The sequence below is a fragment of the Haliotis rufescens genome, unplaced genomic scaffold, assembly GCF_023055435.1.
Source record: "Haliotis rufescens isolate VD_foot unplaced genomic scaffold, xgHalRufe1.0.p SCAF_24, whole genome shotgun sequence".
Lineage (NCBI taxonomy): Eukaryota > Metazoa > Mollusca > Gastropoda > Lepetellida > Haliotidae > Haliotis > Haliotis rufescens.
Genome location: NW_025963935.1, coordinates 9,577,360 through 9,605,087, shown reverse-complemented (window position 1 = coordinate 9,605,087; position 27,728 = coordinate 9,577,360). Strand labels below are relative to the sequence as shown.

Here is a 27,728-nt window from a genome sequence, read left to right as displayed (position 1 = left end):
CTTGGTACAGACGTCTACTTTGATTCAACAGCTGTAGTTAGCATCATATATTATTTGAGTTGGCCTCAAAAACCAGTTACAGGTTTGACAGCTTCCGATGCCCAGGTTAACACAGAATCAAGAAGAGCAGGAATTGCAAGAGGAGGTAACTCTCACTACACCGTTCCATGCAGATTTGTTGCGGTCACTTAGCGCCGTGTTTTGGAGTCTAAAGTGAGATGAGAAAATTCAAAAGAAAACTGAACAAAATCAAAGGAAGGAAACAAAATCGTGACAAAAATATAAAGGGATACAAATAACAGTTTTACACAGGTTAAAAATCAACAGGACATGTCGGGCTCCTGCCCCCCTGCCCCCCTGCCCCTCACACAGAGGAGCTACACCGGGTGATGTCTGTGAGGGATGAAGGACGGAATACCCGACTCACCTGTAGAGATTGCTGAAACCGGGAAATAGTGTGTTTTTGCTGCAGTTCTGCTTGTTTTTCTACATCCACTGAACCAGCTTGTTTCTGCCAGGAAAACATCATCATCATCATCATCATCATCAACATTGTCATCATCATCGTTGTCATCATCATCATCATCAACATCATCATCATCATGTTCAGCACCCACCAAAAATTGAAATGCTTATAAATATATTCTTCCTGGATTTTCAGAACAATGCTTATTCCTTCAACATTGTGCCCTCCTCATATCAGTAACATAATCACCTAGATGGAACCAGAACATTGGTTACTTCTGACCAAGACGTTCCTTATACCGAAAACCCACCACCCCTGCCCCATACTCCACCACCCCTGCCCTATACTCCACCACCCCTGCTCGATACTCCACCACCCCTGCCCTATACTCCACCACCCCTGCCTTATACTCCACCACCCCTGCCCTATACTCCACCACCCCTGCCCTATACTCCACCACCCCTGCTTGATACTCCACCACCCTTGCCCTATACTCCACCACCCCTGCCCTATACTCCACCACCCCTGCCCTATATTCCACCACCCCTGCTCGATACTCCACCACCCCTGCCCTAACCCTCCACCACCCTTGCCCTATACTCCACCACCCTTGCCCTATACTCCACCACCCTTGCCCTATACTCCACCACCCCCGCCTGATACTCCACCACCCTTGCCCTATACTCCACAACCCCTGCCCTGATACTCCACCACCCTTGCCCTATACTCCACCACCCCTGCCCTATACTCCACCACCCTTGCCCTATACTCCACCACCCCTGCCCTATACTCCACCAACCCTGCCCTATACTCCACCACCCCTGCCTTATACTCCACCTATACTCCACCACCCCTGCCCTATACTCCACCACCCCTGCCCTATATTCCACCACCCCTGCTCGATACTCCACCACCCCTGCCCTAACCCTCCACCACCCTTGCCCTATACTCCACCACCCTTGCCCCATACTCCACCACCCCTGCCCCAACGCTCCACGACCCTTGCCCCAACACTCCACCACCCTTGCCCCGACACTCCACCACCCCTGCCCCGACGCTCCACCACCCCCGCCTGATACTCCACCTGCAGTTCTTGGCACTCCTGCTGGATGGCCTTGACACTGTTCTGACTGTTGTGTCTCGACCCCTGCCCCTGCTGCTGCTGCTGCTGCTGCTGCTGCTGGGCCCCGAGGGTCTGGTTGAAGATCTTCTCCAGATGCACTTGCTGGTACTTGGGCATGTTGGCCAGGCCTTCGCTGGCACGCCTCACCGGGGAAAAGCGCTCGTTGGGCAGGTGGAGTGAGGTGATGTCCTTGAAGGAGTCCCGTGCTGCAAACAATGCATGGTAGGAAGTTGGCTACAGGCTGTCAACTTGATGACTACCGTATTCTACGTGATAAGCGCCCTGCTCTAATAAGCGCCCACGGCGATTTTTGATAATATATTGGCCAGTGAACAGTCCCAATAAGCACCTCTTCCAATTGATCAATGTACACAAGACTTATTTATCCGTGTATAATACGCCCTCGTGTGTTATATGCACCCCATATCATGGGCAATGAAATTCTGGAAAAAAATATCTGTCGTGTCTAACAGACTTTTCTTTTGTATCATTTCAGGCTGTCAGCATAAACCACGAAATTTACGATCTTTTAACTCTTATTTTCACCCAAATTTTATTCTAATAAGAGCCCCCTATTTCTAATTTTGAGAGCGCCCTTGGCGCTTATTATGTCGAATACGGTATTCAGTTGTCTGCTTACATTTGTAGTTAGTTGTTCAACACTAGAGGTCTTCAAGTTATCTGGGCCCTATTCCACAAAGCAATCAAAGTGCTGCGACTGTCACAAATCTTTGTTAAAACATGCAAGATTCGATCACCTTAGTGCTGGGACTGTCACAAATCTTTGTTAAAACATGCAAGATTCGATCACCTTGGTGCTGGGACTGTCACAAATCTATGCTAAAACATGCAAGATTCGATCACCTTAGTGCTGCGACTGTGACAAATCTATGTTAAAACATGCAAGATTTGTTCACCTTGGTGCTGGGACTGTCACAAATCTATGTTAAAACATGCAAGATTCGATCACCTTGGTGCTATCTATGCTAATCTATGTTAAAGTATGGGAATTATGACCACCTTAGTGGAACTGGGCCCTGGACCAAACAATCCAGTGATTGGCAACGTGAGCAACTATCTGAATTGTGGTGCCGAGGCGACAGAACAGTACACTACAACATTTCATAACTTTACAAAACCCTCATGTTTCCTGTAAGGCGACATTTTTTTCTATTTCTTGGTTTACGGATACACCGCTCTTTCAAAGTCCAAATGTTGAAAACAAAATAAAAATGAAAATTACCCCATTTTTTAATTACCGCCGATCTTTTCGTCAAAAAGTAAAAAAAAAGAATTTCATTTCCTCGTCGAGCGTAAAGCAAAGGGAAGTCACTCTGATATTTCTGGCTGGGATCCTTCAAATACCATCAAAGCTTGCCAACGCTAAGCGTAGTGGTGACCAGTTTAACTCTTTCAACACTGTTAGCCGGTCAAGAAGCCACGAGTCACACCGCGCGTAGGGTAGACTGACCAAGTCACGTGAAAATAGATTATAATTTTAATAAGCTACTTGTCATATCATTCATTTATTAAATCTATCGCATTTCACAATATCCGAAATACGTATTCCATTTGATTTTATCATTTTTTATCGATAGATTAAAAAATAATTCACTATTTCCAGCAATGTAATTGAAAGTACAATTTTCGGACACACTTCGACAACGGGTCCTCATCGAACATGTCAAACAGCAAAATAAAGAAGTTTTAAGCAAATCTTCAAATATATTATACAAAGAAATAATGTCAACAAAAATATATCTAAAAGTTGCCAAACTGACATCTAAGTTATTATTTCCATCTTGTCGTGCGATCGCGTGTAATCCTAAGTCAAATGACATCACGGCTTTCCTCGCCTTGGTTTCTCGGCTCGGACACGATGTCTTTAATGCTAAAATGAATGCATAAGAAATCTTTGTCACAGCTCGTAACCTAGCACTATGCATCCATGAAATTCCATATTTTTAATATAGATCGTGATTTAATGCTTAAAACGTCAGAATAACATTGATGGTGGTGATCAACTCACTACTTGAGCGGTCTGTCGGGGACAGTAGGCCCCCGCCCCGCCGGTGTCGGATTGGCTGGAGAGACAGTTTCCGCTGTAGCTCTTCAGGGATCTCATTCATCGGATTGGCCATCGCTAACGTGTGTCGCTTGGACCATCCGCGATTGTTTAAATATCTGAAAGAAAAGTTCAGATGAGTGCCAGCTTTTGATATGCATATTGTCATAAGATGTAGGGTGGAGTGTGTGAGTGAGTGAGTTGGGTTTAACGCCGCTTTTAACAGTATTACAGTTATGTCGCGGCGTGTCAGCTTGATGTGGGAGGAAACCCCAAGTGATGCAGGTCTCAGATGTGACCACTTCAGTGAAACCCACGAGCACGGGTATGGTGCTGACAAACCTAGAAACATAATTGAGGAGAATCGGGATTCGAACTCACAATCATAGGTTTCTGGCGCACCCAAGGGACGCAACTCTGCACAGCGAATCGCTGCGCCTTAGACGACTGGGCCCCCAGATGCAGGGTGGAATGTCGGTAGATATCAGAGACGTTTGTAGTTTTATCTAAAGTCACGCACCTGTACACAGCATCAGCATCTGGCTCCTGGTCCGATCCACCATCCTCCACCTCCTCCACTGTGATGGAGTTCTGCAGGGACGGCGTGGGCAGTGGGATCCCCGTAGGGGACAGCGTCGACTGGCTCAGGGGTGACAACCCTGTCGGGGACAATGTTGTCTGACTCAAGGGAGACAACCCTTCATGACTTCCTGGTTGGCTATCAAAGTACATCTGACGTTGGAAGTGTTGGGAGAAGAGGTGGATGTTAGCACCGCCGTCAGACGCTCTTCTAGCCATCTGGGATGTACCTGAATGAAAGGGAGGTTAAAGTAAGAGCTCACCTGACAATGAGAGGCAGGTTAAGGTTAAAGTAACGGCTCACTTAAAAATCATATTATATGAATAACACTACCTTGATATCAGACCCGTGAAGATTCCGGGGTAGAAAAGGTCTTCAGCAACCCATGCTTGCTGTAAAAGGTGACTATGCTTGTCGTAAAGGGCGACCAACAGGATCGGGTGGTCAGGCTCGCTGGCTTGGTTGATGCATGTTATCGATCCCAATTGCGTGGATCGATGCTCATGATATTAATCACTGGATTGTCTGGTCCAGACTCGATTATTTACAGACCGCCGTCATATAGGTGGAATATTGCTGAAAGCGGCGTTAAACAACCAACCAACCAACCAACCAACCAACCTTGATATCATATGAAACCACAAATACGTAACCAAACAACCAACCAACCAACCTTGATATCATATGAAACCACAAATACGTACCTTGCCCTAATGGAATGGGAGGCTGCAGCAGGTTGTGATCGGTGATGGAGACGTTCTGGAGGGGGGATGAGCCTGGGGGGAGGTACTGGGGGAGGTTTGTGTTGGGGAACGTCGTGAACGGCATGAAGAAATTGGGCTGCGGTGTGGCAATGAGTGCTTGGTTCTGGGCCATCTTGACCCTGGCGTCTTCTGGCGCCTCGTGCCGGGGGTCCCCCACGCCCACCGTGTGGCGCCGCATGGCCAAGTACCGTGCCAGAGCCTCGGGACACGGCTCCTCATCCGAATCTGACTGATTGCTGTCCTCAGGCTGGGAAAGAAGGAAGGCAGAGTTATCTCCCCTTGAAGTCTCTTCCTGATCTAACTACTGTCTGTATACTGTATTCGACGTAATAAGCGCCCCGCTCTAATAAGCGCCCACGCCGATATTTCCTAATATATTGGCTAGTGAACAATCCCAATTAGCACCCCTTCTGATAGATCAATATACAAAAGACTTATTTATTCATGTATAATACATGTGTTATATGCATCCCTAATTGTGGGAAATTAGATTCTGGAAAAATACATCTGTCGTATATAAACATTTCAGGCTGTCAGCATAAACCACGAAATTTACGATCTTTTAACCCTGTTGTTTTTCATCAAAATAATATTCTAATAAGAGTCCCCTATTTCTCATTTTGAGAGCGCCTTGGGCGCTTATTATGTCGAATACGGTATCTTAAGTCTAAGTGGTAGAATGTACTTATTTTGCCCAAAAAAATATAAGACTTGCTGAACCATCCACCATTTAATATTCTACGGGTGTGGGAAGAAAAATCCCCAGAGATAAAGTTATCTTACTTAAAAAATATATCTCTACAAGATATATAAAGTAAAATGCAAATGGAGCCCAGAACAATCTGGCCTGGAGCTGGGGCAATCTAGACTTGCCAAATCATTCTAGACTTGAGTTGGATTTGTATTTTAATTTATTCTCCAGACTTCCAAACACACATCCTTTTCTGTGGCAGGATCAGATAACGCTTACATTGTCAAGCCAACAATTAAACCTTTTGGTAAAACATGGTCATTTTTATATATTTTGTTGTTGTTTTACTCACAGCTGAGAGTTGATTCTTGTCGTTGTTAAATTGCACTTGGGTAATGGCACTTAGATGAGCAGCTAGGAGGGGTAGGGTGGTTGGGGGTTGAGGCGACGCCCTCTCCCCTTCATGGACCTCGACAGGCACCTCCACTCGCTCCACTGAAACACAGAGACCACATCTTGACAATAAGACCACATCTTGACAATAAGATCACATCTTGACAATAAGATCACATCTTGACAATAAGACCACATCTTGACAATAAGACCACATCTTGACAAGATCACATCTTGACAATAAGATCACATCTTGACAATAAGATCACATCTTGACAATAAGATCACATCTAGACAATAAGATCACATCTTGACAATAAGACCACATCTTGACAATAAGATCACATCTTGACAATAAGATCACATCTAGACAATAAGATCACATCTAGACAAGAAGATCACATCCTGACAATAAGATCACATCTTGACAATAAGATCACATCTAGATAATATGAGATCACAGAGGGGTCATCACTTCTCACCCACACCCGGGGTGATGCTGGAACCCTAGAGGGGTCATCACTACTCACCGACACCCGGGGTGATGCTGGAACCCTAGAGGGGTCATCACTACTCACCCACACCCAGGGTGATGCTGGAACCCTAGAGGGGTCATCACTGCACACCCAGGGTGATGCTGGAACCCTAGAGGAGGCATCCCTACTCAACCACACCCAGGGTGATGCTCGAACCCTAGAGGAGGCATCACTACTCACCCACACCCGGGGTGATGCTGGAACCCTAGAGGAGGCATCCCTACTCACCCACACCCGGGGTGATGCTGGAACCCTAGAGGGGCATCACTACTCACCCACACCCGGGGTGATGCTGGAACCCTAGAGGAGGCATCCCTACTCACCCACACCCAGGGTGATGCTCGAACCCTAGAGGAGGCATCACTACTCACCCACACCCAGGGTGATGCTGGAACCCTAGAGGAGGCATCCCTACTCACCCACACCCGGGGTGATGCTGGAACCCTAGAGGGGCATCACTACTCACCCACACCCGGGGTGATGCTGGAACCCTAGAGGAGGCATCACTACTCACCCACACCCAGGGTGATGCTGGAACCCTAGAGGAGGCATCCCTACTCACCCACACCCGGGGTGATGCTGGAACCCTAGAGGGGCATCACTACTCACCCACACCCGGGGTGATGCTGGAACCCTAGAGGAGGCATCACTACTCACCCACACCCGGGGTGATGCTGGAACCCTAGAGGAGGCATCCCTACTCACCCACACCCGGGGTGATGCTGGAACCCTAGAGGAGGCATCCCTTCTCACCCACACCCAGGGTGATGCTGGAACCCTAGAGGAGGCATCCCTACTCACCCACACCCGGGGTGATGCTGGAACCCTAGAGGAGGCATCACTACTCACCCACACCCGGGGTGATGCTGGAACCCTAGAGGGGTCATCACTACTCACCCACACCAGTGGTGATGCTGGACCTTCTCTCCGTCCGCGTCGCTATGGGCAAGTTCTGGGGCAGAATGATACTGGGGAGTTTGCTGGTGAGTGTCTTTGGATGTTTCTTGTACTTCTCCAGGAGTAGATGGTAAATTGCACTGTGATGGTCGAAGCACTGCTCAAGCACAGACTGAAACATGGAGTGATTGAGTGAATTATATTTATATGAAGAAAGAGGTGAATCAAGAAAAACTGTTTCATCTTGCATGTCATTGTCCTCTGAAACTTTTGGATACCCAAGCCATTTAGAGTTATCTCCCTTACTCAGCTTCATTACAAGCAGTTCACAACCTTGTAGTTTTATATAACATGTGTAGATGTGTAGAAAGTTAACCCCCTACAACCCCACCTTCAAGGTCCTCTCCTTGTCGAAGCCCAGCTCCTCTAAATACTGCAGGATCTGGGGTTGGGTGATCCCCAACGTTAACCCCCTACAACCCCACCTTCAAGGTCCTCTCCTTGTCAAAGCCCAGCTCATCTATATACTGCAGGATCTGGGGTTGGGTGATCCCCAACGTTAACCCCCTACAACCCCACCTTCAAGGTCCTCTCCTTGTCGAAGCCCAGCTCCTCTAAATACTGCAGGATCTGGGGTTGGGTGATCCCCAACGTTAACCCCCTACAACCCCACCTTCAAGGTCCTCTCCTTGTCAAAGCCCAGCTCATCTATATACTGCAGGATCTGGGGGTTGGGTGATCCCCAACGTTAACCCCCTACAACCCCACCTTCAAGGTCCTCTCCTTGTCGAAGCCCAGCTCCTCTATATACTGCAGGATCTGGGGTTGGGTGATCCCTCACGTTTAACCCCCTACAACCCCACCTTCAAGGTCCTCTCCTTGTCAAAGCCCAGCTCATCTCTATACTGCAGGATCTGGGGTTGGGTGATCCCCAACGTTAACCCCCTACAACCCCACCTTCAAGGTCCTCTCCTTGTCAAAGCCCAGCTCCTCTCTGTACTGCAGGATTTGGGTTGGGTGATCCCCAACGTTAACCCCCTACAACCCCACCTTCAAGGTCCTCTCCTTGTCTAAGCCGAGCTCCTCTATATACTGCAGGATCTGGGGTTGGGTGATCCCCAACGTTAACCCCCTACAACCCCACCTTCAAGGTCCTCTCCTTGTCGAAGCCCAGCTCCTCTATATACTGCAGGATCTGGGGTTGGGTGATCCCCAACGTTAACCCCCTACAACCCCACCTTCAAGGTCCTCTCCTTGTCTAAGCCCAGCTCCTCTATATACTGCAGGATCTGGGGGTTGGGTGATCCCCAACGTTAACCCCCTACAACCCCACCTTCAAGGTCCTCTCCTTGTCGAAGCCGAGCTCCTCTATATACTGCAGGATCTGGGGGTTGGGTGGGACAGCATGGTGTGGGTCGAGGTCCGTGACTTGGTTGTACTCCTGGATCATCTCGTGAAACTCCACGTCCACGTCGCCGAGCTTCATCCACTTGTGGGTAACAATCTGGTCCACCGACAGCCGCTTGTTGGCATCAACAATCAGCATGTGCCGGATTAAGTGTTCACACTCTGAGATGGAATGAGAATGGGTCACATATTTTGCTCCAGCAAAGGGCTTTACAAATTTGTCAAATCTTGTAATTAACTGGGGCTGGGATGAGTCAAACTTTGCTGAGTACCTAACTGTCTATTACCCGACCCTATCCAGGTACTCACTGTAGATCCTAAGGGCTGGGTAAACAATGTCTGATTGGAAATTGTTTTACAGGAACCCAGGCAAAAACAATTTAGATACATGTATAAAATGATCTGCCCATATAGTCTGGAAGGTAATTTAAGGTATTGACGTTTACTACAATATCTGAAACACTATTGGACCTACTCCAGTCAAAAAAGTATGAGATTATTAAACAGTCATACATAACTGGATATTACATTTAAAGACAATCGGTGCATGAATAAAAAATCTGTCCATTTAGCTATTAATATATTTCATCAACAACCAGACCTGTTCGTCACGGTTGGAACGAGCATTCATTGAAACAGCCATCTGCATAATGCTACCCCTGCGTCACAGGGTCATACGACACAGTTGAACCAATCAACTCAACTCGAAAGGGTGCACGGGAACCACGCCCGCACCAATACCGTGTTAGTGTTGGGCGTCTCAATGTGCGTGATTCCCGTGCACCTTTTCGAGTTGAGTTGATTGGTTCAACTATCGTGTATAATATGCAGACTTTTCTTTTGTATCATTTCAGGCTGTCAGCATAAACCACAAAATTTACAATCTTTCAACCGCGTTTTTTTCTCACCAAAATTATGTTCAAATAAGAGCCCCCTCTTTCTAATTTTGAGAGCGCCCTGGGCTTATTACGTCAAATGCGGTAACCAAAATTCTAACCATGCAAAGGCAAACAGTAAATAAATCTGGACTAGACAAACCAGTGATTGATAATATGAGCAACGTCCCACATCATTGGGTTACCATGATAAACATACAACAGTCAGTCTGTTGTCAGCAAGGGGTAAGATCAATCAATATCTTTTGATGCTTACCTTATTTGACGTAACAAGCGCCTCGCTCTAATAAGCGCCCACGATGATATTTGCTAATATATTGGCTAGTGAACAATCCCAATTAGCACCCCTTCCGATTGATCAATGTACACAAGACGTATTTATTCGTGTGTAATACGCACACATGTGTTACATGCACCCTTAATTACGGGCAATTAAATTCTGGAAAATATATCTGTCGTGTATAATATGCACATACTTTTTTGTGTATCATTTCAGGCTGTCAGCATAAACCACGAAATTTACGATCTTTCAACTGTTTTTTTTTCACCAAAATTATGTTTGAATAACAGCCCCCTATTTCTAATTTTGAGAGCACCCTGAGCGCTCATTACGTCGAATACGGTATATGTTGGGTTTGAAAAGAGGAACTAAACACTTGTTTGTACCCACAAAACATTTCGAATGTCCTGTAATTGATTAAAATGGGTTTTTTCTCACCAAAATTATGTTCTAATAAGAGCCTCCTATTTCTAATTTTGAGAGTGCCCTGGGTGCTTATTACGTCAAATGCAGTAAGTAACATTCTAGCCATGCAAAGGCAAACAGTAAATAAGTCCTTATGCTTATAAGATGCTTATTTTTCGTAATTCAAATTTAAATATAAATAACAAAAGTTAATAATTTGATCTAATTTGAATGTGAGGAGGTCCATCACTTAAATGCTTGGTCCCATGTGAAATTTGTCCTTTCTTGGAATTTCATTAACTTACCAGGTTTGTCCACATTTCATTTGTAAAGGAACCTTTCTAACTGGTTCACATCATCACAAGGTATATTCTTGACCAATTATGATTTTAAGTGTTCCCTTTAGGGAACAGGAACATTATGATAAAGAGCAAACTTGGGTTTCTAAAAATGTAGAATCATTGCTGATGTTACAGAAATTTTAGAGTGAGTGAGTTGGGTTTGACGCCGTTTTTAACAGCATTCCAGTTATATCGTGGCGTGTCAGCTTAATGTGGGAGGAAAGCCCCAAGTGATGCAGGTCTCAGACTTTACCACTTCAGTGAAACCCACGAGCACGGGTATGGTGCTGACAAACCAAGAAACAGGATCGGGGCAAACCGGGATTGGAAGCCACAATCATAGGTTTCTGGCGTGTCCAAGGGACGCAACTCTGCTTGGTCCCATGTGAAATTTGTTCTTTCTTGGAATGTCATTAACTTACCAGGTTTGTTGACATTTCATTTGAAAAGGAACCTTTCTAACTGGTTCACATCATCACAACTGACACAAGGTATATTCTTGAACAATTATGATTTGTGTTCCCTTAAGGCAACAGGAACATTATGATAAAGAGCAAACTTGGGTTTCTGAAAATGTAGAATCATTGCTGATGTTACAGAAATTTTAGAGTGAGTGAGTTGGTCCACAGTGGTGTCCACAGTTTACTGGACTTGGAGTGAGTGAGTGAGTGACTTGGGTTTAACCCCGCTTTTAACAGCATTCCAGTTATATGACGGCAGGTCAGCTTAATGTGCGAGGAAAGCCCGAAGTGATGCAGGTCTCAGACATTTACCACTTCGGTGAAACCCACGAGCACGGGTATAGTGCTGACAAACCTAGAAATTTCTACATAATCAGGGCGAACTGGGATTCGAACCTACAATCATATGTTTCTGGCATGCCCAGAGGACACAACTCTGCACAGCGAATCGCGGCGCCTTAGACGACTGGGCCACCGGTGCCCCCAGAAATTTTAGAACCGGAAATGCATGTTTTAAGCCCAGGGCCACCACCTTTTTGGACCAAAACTAATCCGAAATTAAACTCTGGACTTTAATACAAAAACTATTAAAAATTACCAAACTGTCGAAATCAAACACGGATGAACCAAGTGGCCACAGCACTCACCTGTAGACATGAAAAATGGAATGCGGAATTTGCCGCTGAGCACCCGAGATCGCAGCGACTGCAGCGTGCTGCCATCAAATGGCAGAGCACCACACACAAGTACATACAGGACCACCCCGAGACTCTGGAAGTATACAGGGAGCAGGTGAGTTGGGTATACAGCATATATTATACAATTAGTGATGAAAATGATATTTACCTACAGAAATATCAATAATTCACTCAAGTGAAATAACACCTTCTACAAGACATCCATCTTACGGCATCATATTCCCTCCCCTCAAACTGTTCCGGAGCAGCATAGGGGGGACAAACTACTCACCCAGACATCCACCTTATGGCATCATTTTCCCTCCCCACAAACAGTTCTGGGGCAGCATAGGGGGGATAAACTACTCACCAGACGTCCACCTTATGGCATCATTTTCCCTCCCCACAAACAGTTCGGGGGCAGCATAGGGGGGACAAACTACTCACCAGACGTCCATCTTAGGGGCATCATATTCCCTCCCCTGAAATAGCTCCGGGGCAGCATAGGGGGGACAAACTACTCACCAAGACGTCTGTCCATCTTAGGGACATCTTTCTCCTTCCCCTTAAACAGTTCCGGGGCAGCATAGGGGGGACAAACTACTCACCCAGACGTCCACCTTACAGCATCATGTTCCCTCCCCTTAAACAGTTCCGGGGCAGCATAGGGGGGACAAACTACTCACCCAGACGTCCACCTTACAGCATCATGTTCCCTCCCCTTAAACAGTTCCGGGGCAGCATAGGGGGGACAAACTACTCACCCAGACGTCCACCTTACAGCATCATGTTCCCTCCCCTTAAACAGTTCCGGGGCAGCATAGGGGGGACAAACTACTCACCCAGACGTCCACCTTACAGCATCATGTTCCCTCCCCTTAAACAGTTCCGGGGCAGCATAGGGGGGACAAACTACTCACCAAGACGTCTGTCCATCTTAGGGACATCTTTCTCCTTCCCCTTAAACTGTTCCGGGGCAGCATAGGGGGGACAAACTACTCACCCAGATGTCCACCTTAGGGGCATCATATTCCCTACCCTCAAACAGTTCCAGGGCAGCATAGGGGGGATAAACTACTCACCCGACGTCCACCTTACAGCATCATATTCCCTCCCCTCAAACAGTTCCGGGGCAGCATAGGGGGGACAAACTACTCACCCAGACATCCACCTTAAGGGCATCATATTCCCTCCCCTCAAACAGTTCCGGGGCAGCATAGGGGGGACAAACTACTCACCAGACGTCCACCTTATGGCATCATATTCCCTCCCCTCAAACAGTTCCGGGGCAGCATAGGGGGGACAAACTACTCACCCAGACGTCCACCTTATGGCATCATATTCCCTCCCCTCGAACAGTTCCGGGGCAGCATAGGGGGGACAAACTACTCACCCAGACATCCACCTTAAGGGCATCATATTCCCTCCCCTCAAACAGTTCCGGGGCAGCATAGGGGGGACAAACTACTCACCAGACGTCCACCTTATGGCATCATGTTCCCTCCCCTCAAACAGTTCCGGGGCAGCATAGGGGGGACAAACTACTCACCAAGACGTCTGTCCATCTTAGGGACATCTTTCTCCTTCCCCTTAAACAGTTCCGGGGCAGCATAGGGGGGACAAACTACTCACCCAGATGTCCACCTTACAGCATCATATTCCCTCCCCTCAAACAGTTCCGGGGCAGCATAGGGGGGACAAACTACTCACCCAGACGTCCACCTTATGGCATCATATTCCCTCCCCTCGAACAGTTCCGGGGCAGCATAGGGGGGACAAACTACTCACCCAGACGTCCACCTTATGGCATCATATTCCCTCCCCTCGAACAGTTCCGGGGCAGCATAGGGGGGACAAACTACTCACCCGACGTCCACCTTACAGCATCATGTTCCCTCCCCTCAAACAGTTCTGGGGCAGCATAGGGGGGACAAACTACTCACCCAGACGTCCACCTTACAGCATCATGTTCCCTCCCCTCAAACAGTTCTGGGGCAGCATAGGGGGGACAAACTACTCACCCAGATGTCCACCTTAGGGGCATCATGTTCCCTCCCCTCAAACAGTTCCGGGGCAGCATAGGGGGGACAAACTACTCACCCAGACGTCCACCTTACAGCATCATGTTCCCTCCCCTCAAACAGTTCTGGGGCAGCATAGGGGGGACAAACTACTCACCCAGACGTCCACCTTACAGCATCATGTTCCCTCCCCTCAAACAGTTCTGGGGCAGCATAGGGGGGACAAACTACTCACCCAGATGTCCACCTTAGGGGCATCATATTCCCTCCCCTCAAACAGTTCCGGGGCAGCATAGGGGGGACAAACTACTCACCCGACGTCCACCTTATGGCATCATATTCCCTACCCTCAAACAGTTCCAGGGCAGCATAGGGGGGATAAACTACTCACCCGACGTCCACCTTATGGCATCATATTCCCTACCCTCAAACAGTTCTGGGGCAGCATAGGGGGGATAAACTACTCACCCGACGTCCACCTTATGGCATCATATTCCCTCCCCTCAAACAGTTCTGGGGCAGCATAGGGGGGACAAACTACTCACCCAGACGTCCACCTTAGGGGCATCATATTCCCTCCCCTCAAACAGTTCCGGGGCAGCATAGGGGGGACTGCCACACCAGGTCTTCAGTTTTGTCCCAGGTGAGAAGTAGTTGCTGAACCCAAAATCTGTAACCATGGTAACCAGGGAGATTTCAAAATCGATATTTAACATGGCATTCAATATTTCAAAACACTGGCTGTACATTATGGACAAAATCAAATGAAACCTTTCAAAAACAGGAGATGAAAGCACTTTGTGTTTGACGATATCTTGACCGTTTGACTTCTCTTCTTGATGAACTTTTCCATAATCATGATGCAACCGTAGATTTACCATGTTTACAACAAAAAAATCATCAAAGCATTTCTCAGTCGAGCTGTGCTGTGACCACGAAGAAAAGCGATATACTTCATACTAATACAAGTAGGGGCCTCATTGATTTGTTGGACAAAAACATGTCACGAAATATCAATACGTACTGATTAGTAATCAGATTATTCTGTATGTGTATAGATAAGTATGACCTGTAGACTTGCAATTAATCAATTTAATGCTAACTATGAAAAAGCAAATATTTGCCCGTTTTCACCATTTGTAAACTTTGATGGACACCTGTAGCGAACTTAAACTTGCTGACCTGCTGTCTGCTGTATAGGTAACCTATACCTAACAAGTATGCTACAAGACGTGCTACTCCATGTATAACTCTGTAATGTCATATACTGAATTGAATAAAAAATATTTTTAAAAAACCAAAAGAACTATGAAAAAGGCTGATCCGTTAAATATTCAAAATAAAATTGTCTCATTGACCATGTTAACAATAGTGAATTTAATAAATGTCATCATTTCTCAAAATAATTAATGGAGTAATTGAGCATCGACATAAAATGTACCTCGATACACAGATAACATCCCTACAAGTATCCCAAACATCATTAACTGTGCATAAATAACACTCAGAAATAGTCGTTTTGGGGAGCCAGGTGAAGGGAGACAATTCCTGCAACCAACATGCAAGTGAGGGTTGTTTAGTTGTCCCCACCAATGTCATGTCATGCAGATGAAGAGAAATGGATCGGGCAAAGATGATCCGTTCCCAACGAGCAATCCTCCAGTTTTTTCTGGACATGCAGTTGCCATTGTGTCCAACTGATCCACATTCCAGTCGTTACTTGAAACAGTGAGTGAGTATGGTTTTACGCCACTTTGAGCAATATTCCAGCAATATCACGGCGGGGGACACCAGAAATGGGTTTTACACATTGTACCCATGCGAGGAATCGAACCCAGGCCTTCAGTGTGACGAGCGAATGCTTTAACCACAGGCAACCTCACCGCCCCTCACTCGAAACAGGAGGGACTTTAGTGTGACAACCAATACCACCAGTAACATTGTTTTACGGACGCATAATTCCTGCAAATTCGCTACGGTTGGTTGGTTGGTTTGTTGTTTAACGCCGCACTCAGCAATATTCCAGCTATATGAAGGCGGTCTGTAAAAAATCAAATCTGGACCAGTCAATCCAGTGATTAATATCATGAGCATCGATCCACGTAATTGGGATACGATGACATGCATCAACCAAGTCAGCGAGCCTGACCACCCTGTCCCATAAGTCGCCTTTTACGACAAGCATAGTCGCCTTTTACGGCAAGCATGGGTTGCTGAAGACCTATTCTATCCCGGATCTTCATGGGTCCCAAAAAATCAAAATTCAGACTGAGCATTTACAATATTAGATACAGTGTTTGAAATTGGCACCAGTCCTATAGTCCTTGCCAAACTGCCCAATAGTAACGGTGTCATAGGTCCCAGTTAAAATTTGCCAATTTAAGGGTTTTTCTATGTTATCATTATAAGGACTAGTTGACTAATAATTTTAATTTCTACTGCTGATAAAGAAAATACTGACCTTTACTCTGCTTGTTTTAAATAAAATAAATCTACAAACGTTCAGAATTACGTGACTGAAAAAACTTACATAAAATAGAAACTTGGAATTTCCACTGTCTATTTATAGAGCGTTGTCACAATGCATAACTGACGTGACTACACAGTAGCCAATCAGCTGTGAGTATTTCCTATTTTTAAAAAGCAATCAAAAACCCTGAGTACAAGCTCAACTGTTTGTAATTAACAAATTCCAATTCTTCCAGGAAATGATGATATTTCTGCTATTTTGACAGGTCTGATTGTTAATTTAGGTCTACACAGTAGAAAACACCTAATAGCTATTTTGGTATTGAGGTTTGCGTCCAGCAGTAGAAAACACCTACCAGCTATTTTGATATTGAGGTTGGCGTCCAGTAGTAGAATGAACCTACCAGCTATTTTGGTATTGAGGTTTGCGTCCAGCAGTACAAAGCACCTACCAGCTATTTTCATACTGAGGTTTGCGTCCAGCAGTAGAATGCACCTACCAGCTATTTTGATATTGAGGTTTGTGTCCAGCAGTACAAAGCACCTACCAGCTATTTTGATACTGAGGTTTGCGTCCAGCAGTAGAATGCACCTACCAGCTATTTTGATATTGAGGTTTGTGTCCAGCAGTACAAAGCAACTACCAGCTATTTTGATATTGAGGTTTGCGTCCAGCAGTACAAAGCACCTACCAGCTATTTTGATACTGAGGTTTGCGTCCAGCAGTAGAATGCACCTACCAGCTATTTTGATACTGAGGTTTGCGTCCAGCAGTAGAATGCACCTACCAGCTATTTTGATTTTGAGGTTTGCCTCCAGTAGTAGAATGAACCTACCAGCTATTTTGGTATTGAGGTTTGCGTCCAGCAGTATTAAGCACCTACCAGCTATTTTGATATTGAGGTTTATGTCCAGCAGTAGAATGCACCTACCAGCTATTTTGATATTGAGGTTTATGTCCAGCAGTAGAATGCACCTACCAGCTATTTTGATATTGAGGTTTATGTCCAGCAGTAGAATGCACCTACCAGCTATTTTGATATTGAGGTTTGTGTCCAGCAGTAGAATGCACCTTCCAGCTATTTTGATATTGAGGTTTGCATCCAGCAGTACAAAGCACCTACCAGCTATTTTGATATTGAGGTTTGCATCCAGCAGTAGAAAACACCTACCAGCTATTTTGATATTGAGGTTTGCGTCCAGTAGTAGAATGCACCTACCAGCTATTTTGATATTGAGGTTTGCGTCGAGCAGTACAAAGCACCTACCAGCTATTTTGATACTGAGGTTTGCGTCCAGCAGTAGAATGCACCTACCAGCTATTTTGATATTGAGGTTTATGTCCAGCAGTAGAATGCACCTACCAGCTATTTTGATACTGAGGTTTATGTCCAGCAGTAGAATGCACCTACCAGCTATTTTGATATTGAGGTTTGTGTCCAGCAGTACAAAGCACCTACCAGCTATTTTGATACTGAGGTTTATGTCCAGCAGTAGAATGCACCTACCAGCTATTTTGATATTGAGGTTTGCGTCCAGCAGTAGAATGCACCTACCAGCTATTTTGATATTGAGGTTTGCATCCAGCAGTACAAAGCACCTACCAGCTATTTTGATATTGAGGTTTGCGTCCAGCAGTAGAATGCACCTACCAGCTATTTTGATATTGAGGTTAATGTCCAGCAGTAGAACGCACCTACACGCTATTTTGATATTGAGGTTTATGTCCAGCAGTAGAATGTACCTACCAGCTATTTTGATACTGAGGTTTATGTCCAGCAGTAGAATGCACCTACCAGCTATTTTGATACTGAGGTTTATGTCCAGCAGTACAATGCACCTACCAGCTATTTTGATATTGAGGTTTGCGTCCAGCAGTAGAATGCACCTTCCAGCTATTTTGATATTGAGGTTTGCGTCCAGCAGTAGAATGCACCTACCAGCTATTTTGATATTGAGGTTTGCATCCAGCAGTACAATGCACCTACCAGCTATTTTGATATTGAGGTTTGCGTCCAGCAGTAGAATGCACCTACCAGCTATTTTGATATTGAGGTTTGCGTCCAGCAGTAGGTTTTCAGCTTTGAGATCCCTGTGGACAATTTGACGACAGTGGCAGTACGACACTGCAGCAACAATCTGTTTGAATTTTTTTCGTGCTTCTTTTTCATTCATTCTCCCATGAGCAACAAGATGATCTGAAACAACAAACACAAAATCTTCACCATTAAATCATCACAAAATCATCACCTGAATAAACTGAACCAGGAAAGCAACTCTACTTTCAGCAGACTAACTTGAACTCAAAGTTTCAACCAATTTTCCACTATTCTTCACACAAACAAAATTTACCATGGACAGATTCACTGAAGGTTTCCTGTGCATTGAGATGTCAATCAATTTCCTGAAGGTTTCCTGTGCATTGAGATGTGAATCAATTCACTGAAGGTTTCCTGTGCATTGAGATGTGAATCAATTTACTGAAGGTTTCCTGTGCATTGAGATGTGAATCAATTCACTGAAGGTTTCCTGTGCATTGAGATGTGAATCAATTTACTGAAGGTTTCCTGTGCATTGAGATGTGAATCAATTTACTGAAGGTTTCCTGTGCATTGAGATGTGAATCAATTCACTGAAGGTTTTCCAGATTATTGCACTTACACAGCGACGTGTATGCATGCACCTGTATGCATGCATGCATGCATGCGTGTGAGCGAGTTAGGGAATGAGTCTGGACTAATGCTGTTTTTGTATAGGTTAGTCCACGAGGACCCAGTGTCTAATCCTTGAAATGGTTAGTTAAACCACGAGGCACGCAGTGCCAAGCGGTTTGATAAACCATTTCAACGATAAGACACTGGGGTGGTCTAACATACTTAAACCATGTCCAACATTTACGGCACCTAAAATGCTTAAAAACCTTGTTTTGTTGAATGTATTTTGAAAGATATTCAGGAACTCTATGCTCAACTTTGAAAACACTGTGTGAGTCGGCTAGGGGTGTCACGATAAATCAAACTATCGATATATTGCAATTGGTTAGCACTTAAAGTCAATAAATCGATTATTAAATCAGTTTCCGATCAATAGTATCGATTTCAGTAAGGAATATCGATAGTTTCGATTGCATTTACCATATCAATAAAAATACATGCAATGCTGTTCAAATTTGAATTTCTTTTGATCATGAGTGGTAGTAATTTACATATGGTAATGTGGAAGTGTCTTTTTCTTAAATTATTAGGGTAAAGAAGAAACAAATCAGTCATATCTCAAAGTTTACTTTTTATTTGTTGTTATTGTTATCACATTCAAAGGAAGCTTCAGTTCCAAGGTTTAATTCAACTCTAAAATCCATCTAAATGATATACTGAAAACTATCGATATGCATCGCAATAGTTGCTTGCAATATCAATAGTTATCGCAATAGTTTCTTTCAATATCAGAGTCCTTATTCACTAGAGTGCCCACTTTGATACCTATGAATTTCAAACAGTTGTAAATTTAATTCCAAGGAGAGTATCTGCAAAATCTGAACTACATTGGATACATCATGAATTTTGGAGATAGTAAACATATTTTGAGCTTTTTAAACAATGTATATAAATTAAATAAAAGAATTTTTAAATTAAAACAAGTGTGTTTTCTGAGTTCTGTTTGTTACATGTCTGTGCATACCTCCAATCTGTAGGCTGTATTCCACATTCAGTTCAATAATAATGTACGATTTTAACAGAATGTAACAGGTACCTTTGTACTTTAACAGATTTCAATAAAAAAAAAATTGAAAAAAAAAATAAAATTAATACAAATGTACAATTAATTTGACAAGTGTCGGACGTAACAATGTCTGTCCTCGATGGGTGGTGAACAAAAACATCATTTTGTAACGAATTGTGAAACCACAGAAAGTTACTTCGGAAGCAGAATGAAAGTTGGTGATCAATGTATGTTAAACCTAAACATGAAATCAAAACAGGTTTGCAACCACAGAAAATAAATGCAAATCATAAACGTCTATAGAAAACTCTGTCCCACTGTTACGGGCGAATTGTCGATCATAATTTAACTTTTCTGATCGCTACACGTCATCTGGTTTATATTCCGTCATCGGATTTGCCAAGTTCCGGTTGGTTTCCACATGATACGAATTACATGATTGCCGAAATTTGGTCAGCAGCAGAGATGGCGCCAAAGAAGAAGGATGCTTCCACGTCTGTCTCGGTAAGTGTAAATGTTACAGGCGACCCAATGTTACGGGCGAACATTGAATTAGTCGATTTATATACGATAGTTCAAGTTTTCACCAGTTCGGCCACAAGTACTTTAGAAAAGTAATTCAAACACACAATTAAACACGACTACTAGAGTTTGCTTCGCACTATGAATAAGAACAAGCTTTGCGCAAAGCCTCGCATAGAAAAAGTTGGACAGACTTACTTCGTTCGGGCATAACATTGAGACAGACATTTTATTGTCGGTCGTAACAAGTGGACATATTATCTGACGGTCGGACAAACTGGTAGACAGACGACTTCGGTCGGGCAAAATAGTATATATTTTTATGGACCTACCTGTAATATCATTCATTTATTTAATCTATCACATTTGACAATGTCGGAAATACGTATTCCTTTTCAATTTATCATTTTACATCGATAAATTAAAAAAGTATTCACTATTTTCCGTGATGTTATTGAAAATAAAATTATCGCACAACGGGTCCACATCGAACATGTCAAAGAGCAAAATATAGACGTTTTAAACAAACTTTAAATATATTATACAAAGTAATAAATAAAATCAACAAAAATATATATAAAAGTAATCAAACTTACATAGATGGGTTATTATTTCCATATGTTCGTGTATCGCGTGTAATGCAAGTCAAATGACATCTCGGCTTTCATCGCCTTGAATTCTCGGCTCGGACACAATGTTTAATGCCAAAATATATGCATGAAAAATCTTTGTCACAGCTCATAACCTAGCACGATGCATTCACGAAGTTCCATATTTTTAATATATATCATGATTTCCTGCTTAAAACGTTCAGAATAATACGATTTAACGAAAATCTTTCGTCAACTTCTGAAAATTATCAAACACGAACTTGTTATCACAGCTGTAATTTGATTGGCTGCCTTAGGTCACGTGCTCAAATTTGGCTAATCGCGAACCTTGTAGCAGATTTCGGCAAGAAAGCCTCATAAGAAACCAATTTTATTCCAATGACATCGATTGTTATAACTACGGAACAAAAACCAGACCATGTTACGAGCGTGTAGATGGAGGAATAAGCTTTCCAGCGATGTGTCATATGCCATTCTTCAACGAACGTGTTATTCATACGAAGTCTCGAAAACGGGGGTATTTCTTCATGTTACTGAGCGGACAGCCGCTGTTATCGGGAAATGGGTGATGACAGAAACTATTTATAATTCTTTTTAAAATGATTTTCCAATTACGTAAACAATGAAAATAAAACAGAAATGGGTAAGTGGATTTTATGAAATCTTATATTTGCCGAAAATCGTCAAGTTTACGCTTCCTTGGTCCTTAATCTGGATGTTAACTACGTGTTAGCTTACATTTTATTTATTTACAACAAACTTATGCATTATTTTAAATAATGTGAAAAACATAACTTTCATATTTATAAAATATAGGATTATAGGATCAGACCTTTCAATTGATGTATAACATGTAGCAGCAAATATATTTTACAAGCAGATATCTTCTTTGATGAATGTTGGCTTCATCTATCACACAAGAGTCTCTGGGAACTTGTGAGTGAGTGAGTGAGTTGGGTTTAACGCCGCTTTTAACAGTATTCCAGTTATATCGTGTCCCAGCAGTAAACACTTCTGGTTGACTGGTGTTGAAAGAGTTAATTGACTCATTTATATCTTGGAGCTACTTTAATCTTCCATGGGGCTATGTAAAACATGTTAAACATTTACATACAAGGGTTAAAACAATAAATGACATGAAAAAATGTGAACATGAATTTAGGTTAGGATGGATGACTTTTTGTAAATTAAAACCTGAGAACTGTACTGTTTCAAAGAAAATTATACCTCCATATAAAAATTACTCATTCAAAACTATATTATAGTTTTTTTAATTTGAATGCTGACATTTTTCAAAGTAGGGCCGAACAAAATTAATTGTGCGTTTCCTAGATTAGGATTTTAAGTGTGTAGGTCTACATCAAGCTTTATAAAAGTGAGTTTAAATTAAAAAAATAATGATAAAAAAATTCCCTATTCCTTAATCCTGGGAACATTTCATAAAAAATCCAAATATCTCCCCCCTCCCCTTTTCAGTTTTTTTAGCTTGGCGTAACAGAATATAAGTGTTGTCCTAGTTTGTTTATGAATAAAATATAGATCTATATGTTTATTGACAGTGCAATACGCATTGCTAAGGGTAACATTTTGCTTTATTGTAAATTAATGAATGTACTTATTGGTCTCATTAGAATGGTGAGAGGTGTAGGCGATGGGAGGCAGCTGAAAAAAGGTGACCAAGACTACATCGAACAGGAACGAAAGCGAAAAGCTGATTATAGGGGTCGGATGAATCCTGAACAAGTTGACAGGTAACAAACTTCAGAATTAACTTTGTGTTTTCCAATATAAAAACAAGATGGAGTTACTCCAAGTCAACAAGGGAAATATATATAGTCCGATATGTAGTAGATTAATAGATGGGTCCATTTCTCTGTTTATCAGTATGATCACATTGGACTCAACAATATACTTTTGGTTTTTAACAAAATGGAAACTCACATCCTCCAAAGGGAAGTAATTATACACAATATCATTACAAAATCTCATTTATGCTTAATAAATTAATCTTAAAAATAAAATACCACCTGGATATTAAACAAAACTTCAAATTTATATTTACTATATGGATGTGCTTCACTTTGGTAAAAGCATGGTAAATTACAATTATTACTTGTCTTGATACTTCCTAGATCACAATTAAATTCAGTTATACAGTCTATATTTTGCTTATTAGAACCACTGTGGCAAAGTGGTTAAGTCTAGAACTCAAAATCCACAGGAAATTTGGGTCTGGGTTCAAATGAAAAGTTGGCCGAGTTTGTGGCAGCCCCATCTAAAATTAACCTGGTTGTTCATGGGGCAATATTTACATTTTCAGTCTTCTGTCTAAAGTCTGCTTTCGTGAATCCTTCAATAAAATTAAACTGTGCAGCTTGCTTATGAAATCATGTTGAAGTAGCAAATACATATTATATATTATAATTTTGATTTCAACAGGTGGATGATTGGCCATGGGTGACTTTTTTCACTAAAGTGAAACAAAGATGGCTGGCAAAGGACATCCACCACACTGTCATGTTCGAAGACGTCAGAATAGCAATTGATTGGACATTATTTGATGTAGGACATTTAATAGAACTTTATCTAACTCAAAATATTGCATCATATTTCTGACTGTTGTACTGAAAGAATTCAAGTTTTTGGTCATGAATATAATGTTGTTTAAAGGGACAGTCCCCGAAAACACTGTTTTTATGGTTAGATATGTTAGCATGTGCTGTGCATTGGAGCTGTACAACAATTTCAACAATAATCTTCATCTGCACATAGATAATAACAAAATAGCAAATTAGATTCACTATGAATGGACCGATTTTCACCAAACTTTACCATGTGTTGCACAAGTGTATCTTGCAAAAGTGAAGTGTAGCATACTAAAGTAGGTCACCTTACCTATATATTATTGACTTATTATCTTTCGATGAGGGACTATGAATTGCCTTGCCTTGTATGTTAATGTTCTTCAATTTTTAACATTTTATTGGTGATGCAATTATATATATCTTGTTGATACAGGAGATGACTAACGCCCTGTCCACCTTTAGAATGGACTACGAGATCAAGAACCAAGAGGACACCAATAACCAGTTTCTGAATAAACATAAAAAGGAGTATGGCAAAACTGATATTGGTCATTGAGATAAACAATATTCAAGATACAGGATAGCTAATGTTTAATTGCACAGTGGAAGACTTTCAAAGTTAAATTAAATTAAATTAATTTTTCTAAAATGATTTTTCATGTGGATACAAAATAGCAGCAATTGTACAGCTTTGCCTAGGAATAATTTATTGTGTCGCAGTTTTTTCCTGATTAAGTCTTGCGATAATACTTTGAATTCATCAACAATTTGAAGTGGTTTGTAAAATATTCAGTACAATGAATAATTGTCAAACAGTTACTGAATATATAAATTATAAAGGGTTATTCCTAAATGAATGTTTGAGAGGGCTGGGATGTACATTTAAAAATATTTAATGAGTGGTGGGGATATCAAGATTCCACAATCTGTTATTTTTAATATACAACTTGCAGACAGCATTATAGTTTTAAAATTTGATGGGCGTGTGGGGTCCCTGAGTCTTAGAAAATATCTTCCTGCCCTGCCCACATTAATTTCTGGAAAACCCCAAACCACATTCCAGGCTGTTGGGAATCTTGTCTACCGATAAACAATTGTACTTGGAATGAAATTATGTATTAATACAGTAATGGAATGTGTTATCACTATATATTACAACTTCATTACAATGTAATTACCCTGGTGTGTTAATTAGTAACTTAATGTCAAAATAATATCTAGAAACAAAAGAATTTTCTTCTAGAACATATTTCGGGCATACCATGAGGCACAAGCATTTTTTTTTACAAAGTAGACACATTTATAGTTGGTTGTAAAGAAGACATAATTGCATGATACTTCATGAATTTTTATGCTAAATTAGATATTATTGATATGCATATGATTTAATTCAGAAATAATGAACAGCTGTTATTTTCCGGCGATGGGACAGCCTTATTGGGTTGTTTATATTGAAAAATATTCCATGGTTATAGACCAGTTAGAAATTATTTTGAGATACATCGTCATCACCATTGTAGAATTTGTGACTTGTCACACAGTATGATTTGGAATATGAAATAAAAGTGGTTTGCAGACTGTATTTTATCCTGTTTTGCTTTGTATGTCCTTTGTTCGTCCTGACATCACAAATGTCTGTCCTTTGTTCGTCCCGACATCACAAATGTCTGTCCTTTGTTCGTCCCGACACAAAACCCTGATTTTTATTTGTCTTGTGCTGCTTAAATAGTTGTAATTAACCTTTAATTGTTTGATTATATCTTAATGTACTTGTAATGTTTCATTCCATACTTCAGGGAACATTTAATTTTTCTTGTAAATTGCTATTTTAAAGCATCATGTCTGTCTCCGTTTGTCCCAACACTTTTTGATTTTTTTTTAACCTTGAAAGAGTTTCAAGACATTGATATATTCACATGTATTAATCCCATTTTGGGTGGCAAGTTGTACCCACTACCCGAAATGCAAATGAATTAAAACAGATTTATATGAAGAAAACTTAGGTTTTGTCTGTCCTCGTTCGTCCCAACATGTCTGCGTACCATCAGTGTTTTCATGTCAAAATTAAACAAACTGAGCCAGATATTATCTTCCCATGTCCAAAGATGAAAAAAAGAATGTTTAAACTTGTCAAAAATGCCGCCACCTTGTCTTTTCATAAATATCTAAATACTGACTCCAATGTAACACTTCAATGGGCATAAAAGTGAATAAGGACTCTTCAATAGTTATCGCAATAGTTGCTTGCAATATCAATAGTTATCGCAATAATTGCTTGCAATATCAATAGTTATCGCAATAGTTGCTTGCAATATCAATAGTTATCGCAATAGCTGCTTGCAATATCAATAGTTATCGCAATAGCTGCTTGCAATATCAATAGTTATCGCAATAGTTGCTTGCAATATCAATAGTTATCGCAATAGCTGCTTGCAATATCAATAGTTATCGCAATAGTGATTTCCAGACCAATAATGTGTTCCCTGAGCCTTTCAAACGTGCACCTTGCACTTTCCTGATTTGGGTTATGAAAAACAGTGAGATACCATGCCACAGTTTCACATGGATACCCCACTCAGATACCATGCCACAGTTTAACATTGATACCCCACTGATATACCATGCCACAGTTTAACATGGATACCCCACTGAGATACCATGCCACAGTTTAACATGGATACCCTACTGAGATACCATGCCACAGTTTAACATGGATACCCACTGAGATACCATGCCACAGTTTAACATGGATACCCTACTGAGATACCATGCCACAGTTTAACATGGATACCCACTGAGATACCATGCCACAGTTTAACATGGATACCCTACTGAGATACCATGCCACAGTTTAACATGGATACCCACTGAGATACCATGCCACAGTTTAACATGGATACCCCACTGAGATACCATGCCACAGTTTAACATGGATACCCTACTGAGATACCATGCCACAGTTTAACATGGATACCCACTGAGATACCATGCCACAGTTTAACATGGATACCCCACTGAGATACCACGCCACAGTTTAACATGGATACCCACTGAGATACAATGCCACAGTTTAACATGGATACCCTACTGAGATACCATGCCACAGTTTAACATGGATACCCACTGAGATACCATGCCACAGTTTAACATGGATACCCTACTGAGATACCACGCCACAGTTTAACATGGATACCCACTGAGATACCATGCCACAGTTTAACATGGATACCCTACTGAGATACCATGCCATAGTTTAACATGGATACCCACTGATATACCATGCCACAGTTTAACATGGATACCCTACTGAGATACCATGCCACAGTTTAACATGGATACCCCACTGAGATACCATGCCACAGTTTAACATGGATACCCCACTGAGATACCATGCCACAGTTTAACATGGATACCCACTGAGATACCATGCCACAGTTTAACATGGATACCCCACTGAGATACCATGCCACAGTTTAACATGGATACCCTACTGAGATACCATGCCACAGTTTAACATGGATACCCACTGAGATACCATGCCACAGTTTAACATGGATACCCACTGAGATACCATGCCACAGTTTAACATGGATACCCTACTGAGATACCATGCCACAGTTTAACATGGATACCCACTGAGATACCATGCCACAGTTTAACATGGATACCCCACTGAGATACCATGCCACAGTTTAACATGGATACCCTACTGAGATACCATGCCACAGTTTAACATGGATACCCACTGAGATACCATGCCACAGTTTAACATGGATACCCCACTGAGATACCACGCCACAGTTTAACATGGATACCCA

The 27,728-nt window shown here is 42.3% G+C and overlaps 1 protein-coding gene and 1 long non-coding RNA gene across 2 annotated transcripts in view; one reads left to right on the top strand and one right to left on the bottom strand.

The window, feature by feature from the left end:
- Positions 1-27,728, bottom strand: part of LOC124127985 (serine/threonine-protein kinase SIK3-like) — a 57,860-nt gene that overhangs the window by 7,804 nt on the left and 22,328 nt on the right. Inside the window, exons 4-14 of the mRNA XM_048402152.1 lie at positions 18,509-18,670; positions 14,549-14,673; positions 11,953-12,076; positions 8,849-9,084; positions 7,516-7,687; positions 6,042-6,184; positions 4,939-5,245; positions 4,175-4,463; positions 3,619-3,773; positions 1,551-1,795; positions 428-511 (exon numbers count right to left, since the gene is read on the bottom strand). Coding sequence (XP_048258109.1) covers positions 428-511; positions 1,551-1,795; positions 3,619-3,773; positions 4,175-4,463; positions 4,939-5,245; positions 6,042-6,184; positions 7,516-7,687; positions 8,849-9,084; positions 11,953-12,076; positions 14,549-14,673; positions 18,509-18,670 — 2,042 coding nt within the window. The remainder of the gene's footprint in view (positions 1-427; positions 512-1,550; positions 1,796-3,618; positions 3,774-4,174; positions 4,464-4,938; positions 5,246-6,041; positions 6,185-7,515; positions 7,688-8,848; positions 9,085-11,952; positions 12,077-14,548; positions 14,674-18,508; positions 18,671-27,728) is intronic.
- LOC124120814 lies at positions 22,254-24,854 on the top strand. Its single transcript, XR_007222833.1, has 3 exons — positions 22,254-23,076; positions 23,765-23,887; positions 24,344-24,854. It is a non-coding gene; the product is annotated as an uncharacterized LOC124120814 (long non-coding RNA).